The sequence below is a fragment of the Vicia villosa genome, linkage group LG2, assembly GCF_029867415.1.
Source record: "Vicia villosa cultivar HV-30 ecotype Madison, WI linkage group LG2, Vvil1.0, whole genome shotgun sequence".
In the NCBI taxonomy this organism is placed as follows: Eukaryota; Viridiplantae; Streptophyta; class Magnoliopsida; order Fabales; family Fabaceae; genus Vicia; species Vicia villosa.
The window spans coordinates 140,341,401-140,350,279 of NC_081181.1; the positions used below are offsets into that span (position 1 = coordinate 140,341,401).

General features: G+C 34.4%; 1 protein-coding gene across 1 annotated transcript; it reads left to right on the plus strand.

Moving 5' to 3' along the window:
* Positions 1 to 225: 225 nt before the first annotated feature.
* Positions 226 to 3,446, plus strand: LOC131650168 (subtilisin-like protease SBT1.7). Its single transcript, XM_058919893.1, has 2 exons — positions 226 to 245; positions 886 to 3,446. The coding sequence occupies exons 1-2, from the start codon at positions 226 to 228 to the stop codon at positions 3,272 to 3,274; spliced, it is 2,409 nt and encodes an 802-aa protein (XP_058775876.1). The 3' UTR covers positions 3,275 to 3,446.
* Positions 3,447 to 8,879: the final 5,433 nt, after the last annotated feature.

Consider the following 8,879-nt stretch of genomic DNA (forward strand, 5'->3'; position numbering starts at 1 on the left):
TTTGAAGTTTTACTTTTCTTTTTGAAAGAGCAAAAAGAATTATATTATAAAAACTAGGCCTAAGTAATGCCAATAAAACAGTTCAATACATATAGCAGAACAACACCCCATCTCTAAATACATTGGCCAGATAATTGCAAACTGAGACAATATATTACTCCCCGTTCGTTGCCTTTTTATCACAACAAAAACATTTCCACAATTTGTATTATCCATAATAGAACTATGATTCTGTGTTGCATACAGTAATTAATAATATATGGTTTTTCTTGTAGCTTAAGAAATTTAACAGTGTGTTATTGACTCAGGTTTATCCTTTTAACTTTCTTAGTACTTCTCTTCAAGTCTTCTTCTTGACAATGAATTGTTTGGTTTGAAGCTGCAAACCCTAACGATGATGATGACCTCATGCACAAAACCAAAGCGGAGTGATTCATGTCAGATTTTGATAAAATTAATTTTGAAATATTGATGTTTCTTTGTATTTGACTACTAACATGTGTCTTCAAATCACTTGTCAATAAGTAACTTGTTTTTTTTAGAAAGTGATTATTAATTAGATAATGCTATTTATTTTTCTTAATGAGTAAGAAAATATTTATTTTGTTTTTAAGTCTACAACTTTGCTTTATGTAATACAAAAAAAAACAGTAACAGTATTATTGCAAAAGTCAAGACTACAATTATTTAATATAGAACTTAATATTTTTTTCTTAAAATGAATTTCATCTTTTATTCAATTTCTCCTTATTCTACTACTTTTCTTTTTCTTTAATATTCTATCTATTTTTTATCATAAAGAAAATTTAACTTATTAAATTTGTTAAATGAAATCTTATACAGATACATTGGTTAAAGAAATTAAAAAGTTAAATTTTATTTTAGATCAATAATTGACCCACCCTTTTATAAAACAAAGTTTTCTTTTAAATTTCTCACACAAATCATATTTGAATATATACAAAGAAAGCTATCTAACATGGAAGCACTTCAGAAACCTCTCGCTGTAATTCTTTTTTTGATTATCATCTTGTGCGATGTGCCTCTGGCAAGATCAAAGAATAGAGAGAATAATCAAACTACTTACATTGTTCATGCTGCCAAATCCATGATGCCAACAAGCTTCAACCACCATTCAATCTGGTACACATCAATTTTGAAGTCAGTATCCAAATCAGCTGAAATGATCTACACCTATGATAAGGCAATAAATGGATTCTCGACAAGTTTGACAGTTGAAGAACATCGGTTACTAAAGAGCCAACCAGGGATTCTAAAGGTGACACCAGATAAAATGTACAAACTCCACACAACTCGGACACCAAAGTTTCTTGGGCTCGATAAAATTTCTATCTCGCTCCCTACGCTAGACAAAAGTAGTGATGTAATCGTGGGAGTCCTTGACACGGGTATATGGCCCGAAAGCAAGAGCTTTGATGATACTGGATATGGGCCAATTCCAAGCAGTTGGAAAGGAATATGTGATACAGGTATAAATTTTACAACATCTAATTGTAATAAGAAATTGATTGGTGCTAGGTTCTATCGAAAGGGTTTCGAGGCATCTATTGGTTCAACTGATGAAACCAAATTGCCTAAAACACCTCGAGATGATTTTGGCCATGGAACCCACGCCGCGAGCATAGCTATTGGATCTCCGGTGAAGAACGCAAGTCTTTTTGGATTAGCCAACGGGACCGCGCGTGGGATGGCGATTGGTGCTAGAGTTGCTATGTACAAGGTTTGTTGGTTAGGAGCTTGTCGTATGTCTGATATATTGGCTGCAATAGATCAGGCCATTGCCGACAACGTCAATATTCTGTCATTGTCGCTTGGAGATATACCACTTGATTACTTTGAGGATAATTTAGCAATTGGAGCCTATGCAGCAATGGAGCATGGCATTCTAGTTTCATGCTCTGCGGGGAACTCCGGTCCTAGTTCTTTGAGTGTCACTAATTTAGCACCCTGGATTACAACCGTGGGAGCTGGAACACTTGATAGAGATTTCCCTACATACATCAGGCTTGGAAACGGACAAAATTATTCAGGTGTATCCTTTTATAATGGAAAATCTTTTCCCGAAACTCTCCTGCCGTTCATATATGCAGGAAATGCAAGCAATGAAGAAGGAAACAATGATGGAACATGTCTTCCAGGTAGTTTGGCTCCAGAAAAAGTAGCGGGAAAGATTGTATTGTGTGATCGTGGAAAGGTTGAAAGGGTGGAGAAAGGAAGTGTAGTGAAATCTGTTGGTGGTTTGGGCATGGTGTTAGCCAACACTGAGAAGGATGGAGAAAGACCTATGCCTGATGCCCATATTTTTCCAGCAACTGCAGTTGGTTTCACAGATGGCGAAGCCATCAAGAAATACTTGTTTTCTGATCCAAAATCGACGGGTACAATTGTGTTTCAAGGAACAAAGCTTGAGGTTAAACTGTCTCCTACGGTTGCATTTTTCAGCTCACGAGGACCCAATTTAATAACCCCGCAAATACTGAAGCCTGATTTAATTGCGCCAGGTTTTAACATTTTAGCAGCATATCCAAAGAATTTGAGTCCTACAGGTTTGACTTCAGATCCTAGGCGCGTAGATTTCCACATTATGTCAGGAACATCAATGTCATGTCCACATGTAAGTGGACTAGCAGCTTTGATCAAATCGATTCATCCAGACTGGAGCCCAGCTGCCATTCGATCTACGTTGATGACAACCGCTTATACGGCTTATAAAAACAATCAGACATTATTGGACGACGCAACTAAAAAGCCAGCAACTCCATTTGATTTTGGTGCTGGACATGTTGATCCTGTTTTCGCACTAAATCCCGGGCTTGTCTATGATTTGAGAGTGGATGACTACTTGAGTTTCCTCTGTGCATTGAACTACTCACCTGCTCAGATTGAAATTGTAGCGAGGAGAAAGTACACGTGCGATCCAAATAAACAATACAGTGTAACAAACCTTAATTATCCTTCATTCGCTGTGGTCTTTGATGGTGGAAATGATGAGATTAAACACAGTCGGACTCTTACCAATGTGGGTGCGGTAGGAACATACAAGGTATCAGTTAAGTCAGATGTTCCATCTGTCAAAATCTCGGTTGAACCAGAAGTGTTAAGTTTTAAGAAAAATGAGAAAAAATCATACATAGTTACATTTACTAATTCAACTCCGAAACAAAATATTACTCAAAGTTTTGGTAGCTTAGAATGGTCTGATGGAAGAACTGTTGTTAGAAGTCCTATAGCATTTAGGTGGAAAATACAGTAAAAGCTTGATGTTTTATTGTTATGATTGTATAATAATATAATAAAACATTATGTCTGTATACCAAGCCAAAGTAATTCCAAAAAAACAGTTCAATACAAATAGCAAAACAACACTCTAAATACATTGGCCAGATAACTGCAAAGTGAAAGCAAACCTAATTGGCACTGATACATCCCCTGTTCCAAATAAAAATATAAAGAAATCAACTAATCCCAAACAGAATGAAGCAGAAAAAAACTTGAACACCATATCTTCTTTCTTCAACTGCTTGAATATGCCCTTTTATTTCTTCTTATTGCTATGAATTTTTTATATTTTATCAACCAATCAAATTATATATATTTATTCGTATTATCATTCATTTTAATATATTTTTTTTTTGAATAAGATTTTAATATATTATATATTATATTTTAATTACAACAATTATAAGGATTTGATTCTATTATTGTATATATATCTTTACGTAGTTTTCTATTCTTTGAGAGAGGGTGGATGACCCCAAACTCCTCTGCACTTCTACCAACTTTAAGCGCAAAGCAAACTCGCTGAAACCGCACCATCTCGATCCACACAGTGCCAAAACCAACTCAGAAACCCCCAGCAACAAATCCAGAAATATGAATCTGAATTAACTAAACTCCAACCAATCAAACTAACTTAATTATGACCAGGCAAAGGCGAGAAAAAGGACCAGGATAGTGCCTACGTTGCATACGTTAACCTAACTGAAACAGAGGAAACTATACTGTTACAAAATGCTAGATATTGTAATACTACAATAGCACTCCTGAACTGCATATGCATATATTCATCCCTAGAGTTCAAAACACGAACACTTCAAAAATGAGTAAACACATCCAATAAGTACTATAAAAATCAAAATTTAACTAATATCCAAACTTATAATACAGTAAACACACTACTCACTTCAAATGTGAAGTTTTCCAAACTTTTAAATCAAATCAATAGCATTTCATACTACTAAAATACTATTTAATATTGAATTGTCAGTTTCATCATACAAACACTTGTGTGTGTTTCGCTTCGCAATGATGCCAACATGCAATTGAATAAGAAAATCTTCAAAAGAAATCAACTACTTCAATTTAATAATTAATGAAAAAGAACCAAGGTTCATAAAACATTAACATTTCTATTTTAGCTTACAATATCTTTAATTTTCTTCCATTGTGTACACAAATAACCCAAGATTACCAAATAACCAAAATAATTCAAAAACAATAAATTTCCTTCGCTCCCACTACCAAGCAGGAAGAATCGTGTTTAATTTAATAGTCAATACAAATAGGTAAATTCCAGCGTATTTTATTTTCCCAAGTTTCATAAAGTTCCATGAAGGGATTCGACACATGTTTATACATGTTGGATCACGATTTTAACAAGTTTGCCACCGAAGAAAATACCGGGTCGAGTCGCGGATCGGTATGCTTTCTTTAAGACGTTTTGCGGTATTGCCAAAATTATGCAAAACAGTTCTTAATAACCACGATGCCTCCAGGATAAAACAGTCCAGTTCTATACTATACGATTACTACTTGCACGGTAGATAATCAGTCTAGATATACACCATCAGATGGTAGTAGGACCATTCAAATATGATATAAATACCATCTTAGTATCTGATAATTCTCTAACCAAGAGAAATTTCAATAATTCTCTAAAGAGAATCCAAGAAAAATATACTTGATAATTTCTCAACTCAAACGAAGAGAAATTAACATTATTCTCGAAGGAGAATTCAAGAAAGTCCTCGGAAAATTCAACGAGTAGAAAGAAAGGGGGAGAAGTTGGCGCTTCGACAATTCGAAAGACGCAGAGTTATGAGAGTGAGGAAGGAAAAAGTCAAAATAAGTTTTTGGTGTGTTTTGGAAAGAAACAAGTGACTTTCTTATATAATGAAGTAAATTAGCCAAGATTTCTAATCTAAGCAATGTGGGATTAAGGAGTATTTTCAACTAACACACAATGTGGGACTTGACTTAGAAACTTTTTCAATTCATCTCCCTATTTTAGAATAATGACATAATGTTCCAACAATCCCCCACTTGAATTTAAAAAAAGTGTTTCAGAAGTAACGTCAAACGTTTCTAAGATTGTGCATAAAAAAAGGTGTCTATACCTTGAACCTTTGCGTAGCAAGTAGGATTCTGATTCAACAAGAGTGACACTATTATCTTGAACTCTATCTCAAACATCAGACCCGCACACAACCTTTTCTTAAGGTGTATTCTTAATAGCTCGTGCTTTTAATGGCCCTGCACGTGTATCCCGGTTTAGTGAAGACTCTAGGAATTCAGCCTCAAAATTCCATAGGAACCAGCCTCAATTCCACAATCACATAAGTAAGTCTATCAAGAGTACTCCTGTAGCCTAGGTACTCCCTCATACAGAGTATAGATCTCATTAAGAGTTTCTATTATCCCATCCTCTTATTACTTCAGGATTCATGCTTCTTTTATTTACTTTAGCATGATCGCCTCATATTACTCACAACTTGTTATTACCCATTAAACCTATTTCTTGGGATCTCCAGTCATTTAGGTCAGTTTACCATCGTGAGCAACTCATTTCTGTATAGGCAGGAGTCCCATCTTTTTGGATGTATTATGGACTTTCTCTCTAACTAATTCTTTTGTCAAAGGATCTGCTAAGTTTTCATCAGTGCGTACATGATCCACTCTTACAGCTTCTTTAGAGATACAATATCTAAAGGAGTTGTGCTTTCTTCTTATTTGACGTCTTTTACCACTATAATAACGGTTCTTAATTTTTGCAATAGCCGCGGTACTATCGCAGTGGATCAACACAACTGGCATAGGTTTTTCCCATAAGGGAATCTCAGCTAGCAGGCATCTTAACCAACTTGCTTCTTCACTAGAATTTTCTAATGCTATCATTTCAGACTCCATCGTGGACTGAGCCAGGATAGTCTGTTTTTTTTATTTCCAAGATACAACTCCTCCAACTATGTTGAATACATAGCCACTAGTAGCTTTGGAATCAACTGACAAGGTATTCCAATCTACATCACTGTATCCTTCAAGTACACTAGGAATTCTCTGATAAAGTAGGCCGATATCTATGGTCCTTTTAAGGTACCTCATGACTCGCTTAATAGCTTGACATTGCTCGTTACTCGGTCTACTCGTAAATCTGCAAAGCAATTCTACAACATATGCAATGTCGGGTCTAATACAATCAGTGGCATACCTAAGATTGCCAATGATACTCGCATATCTGTTTGTCTTACACTTTCAATAGTGTTCTTAAACAATTTCACACTTAGATCATATGGTGTGCACGCAAGTTTACAATTGAAGTATTTATATTTCTTTAAGATCTTCTCCACATTGTGTGATTGATTCAAAGAAATTCCTTGCACGGATCTCGCGATCTTGATACCAAGAATCTCGTGATCTTTCATATCAAAGTTGTTACTCAACAATAATTTCACATCATTAATGGTCTGAATGTTTGATCCAAATATGAGTCAATCGTCTACATAGAGACATATGATAGTGCATATGCGATTTTTCAAATTTGTAATAAATGCATTTTTCACTTTCATTCACTTTATACTCATTTGATATCATTAAGTTACCAAACTTTTCATGCCATTTTTAGGAGCTTATTTTAATTCATATGGAGACTTGTCTAACTTACATGCCTTGTTTTCTTGTCCGTGCATCACAAACCCCTCCGGTTGTTCCATATAGATTTATTCTTCTAAGTCACCATGTAAAAAAAACTGTTTTAACATCCATTTGGTGTACTATTAAGTTATAAATAGCAACTATTGAAATAAGTACCCTAATGGATGTAATCCTGGTGACTGGAAAGAAGGTGTTGAAGAAATCTATATTTTCTCTTTGTCTAAAACCCTGGGCTACAAGGCGAGCCTTGTATTTATTAATTGTTCTATCAGGTTTTAGTTTATTTTTCAAAACTCATTTACAACTGATTGGTTTGCAACCAGGAGACAAGTCTACTAAGTGTCAGGTCCTTTTAGATTCTAGAGATTCTATCTCATCATTGATAGTTTCTTGCCATAAATATGTATCCAGAGATGACAAGAATTCTTGAAGATTTATTGGATCTTCTTCTACATTATAAGCCACATAATCAGGCCCATAATATTTAGAAACTCTTACTCTTTTACTTTGTCGAAGTTCTGTTTCTACATTATTGCTGCTTTTTGTGCTTCTTATCAGTAAAATGTGACTCGATTGAGTGCCCCTACTATTTCTCGATTTGAAGGGAAATTCGTATTCATAGAAATCAATTAACATCATTTAATTCTATGATCGCTTTTCCATTTAGGTCATAAAACCTATATGCCTTACTGTTTTCTACATATCCAATAAATACACATTTGTATGCTTTACTAGCGAGTTTACCTCGTTTCGGATCCGGATTTCTGGCATAAGCCAGACATCCCCAAGTTCTCAAATAAGACAAGATTGGTTGTCTTTTCTTTAATATATCATAAAGAGATATATTACTCTTTGACTTGGGAACTCTATTCAGGACATAACAAACAGTCAATAAAATTTCCCCCCACCAATGAGGTGCAATACCAAAATTCGTCATAATTTCAACAACAAGTTCAGTAAGAGTTCTATTCTTTTTTCCTGCTTTACCATTCATTTTAGGAGAATATGTAGCAGTCGTTTCATTTACAATTCCATGTTGTTTAAAATTAATTATATAAACTAGAATAATACAGTTTACCTATCATTATAAATTCTTACTAAATCATTTTCAAATTCTTTACAAAGTTTTTAAACTTATCAACTTCATTCACAAAAATATCATTCTTTGTGATGATGGTGTACAAATCTACCCCAATGAGCTGACTAAATCTTTCCTTATTTATAAGAAGAAGAAAAACATATACATGATTATTTATAATATCTGAAGTATACATGACATCCTTCAAGATTAAAGTCTTTTCATAGGTGGCAATGATCCACTTCTCCAATATCGACAACATTAATGGTGTGGACATCTCCCAATAACAAGATCATAGAAAACACGACGAGAGACGCCCGTGTTTATCCACCAACCATCAGATCCATCAACCATGTTGATTTCAATGATCATATGAATAAATTTTCCATTAGCCAGGTTAACTCGTGCATTACGGGCTACACCAAGTTCAAGCATTACAAGATACATTTCTTAGCCATGACTTAGTTTTCCATAGTTGAAATAAAAGGAAAACAACGTCATTTCTTTAAGGTGGTGATTGTTGTCTAGTTGGAGCAATTTGGGCCATAAAAGGGTTCTCATTCTTAATTCAGTTCACAATATTGCCATTCAAATTCTTTAATGATTTGCCATATGGCATCAGAACCACACCGAATTTCTTTTTGTTGTTTAAAACAACCAAGACTTTTTTAAATCATGTCTTTGAGATTCTTCTTCAATTTAAATGAGAATAATCAGTCTCTCAATTAAAAGTTATTTTATTTTGTAACAAAGCATAATTCTTAAAGACTTTCAAACTAGGGGACAGTTTGTCAATAATAATTAAAAATTCGAATAGTACATATAAGTACATACCTTTAGTGATGATCTC

Bases quoted from the DNA above. Each gene is read 5' to 3' on its own strand.
- LOC131650168 (XM_058919893.1), top strand. From the start codon at position 226: ATGATTCTGTGTTGCATACA. The intron at 246-885 runs GTAATTAATAAT...ATTTTATTTTAG, and splicing joins ATGATTCTGTGTTGCATACA to ATCAATAATTGACCCACCCT.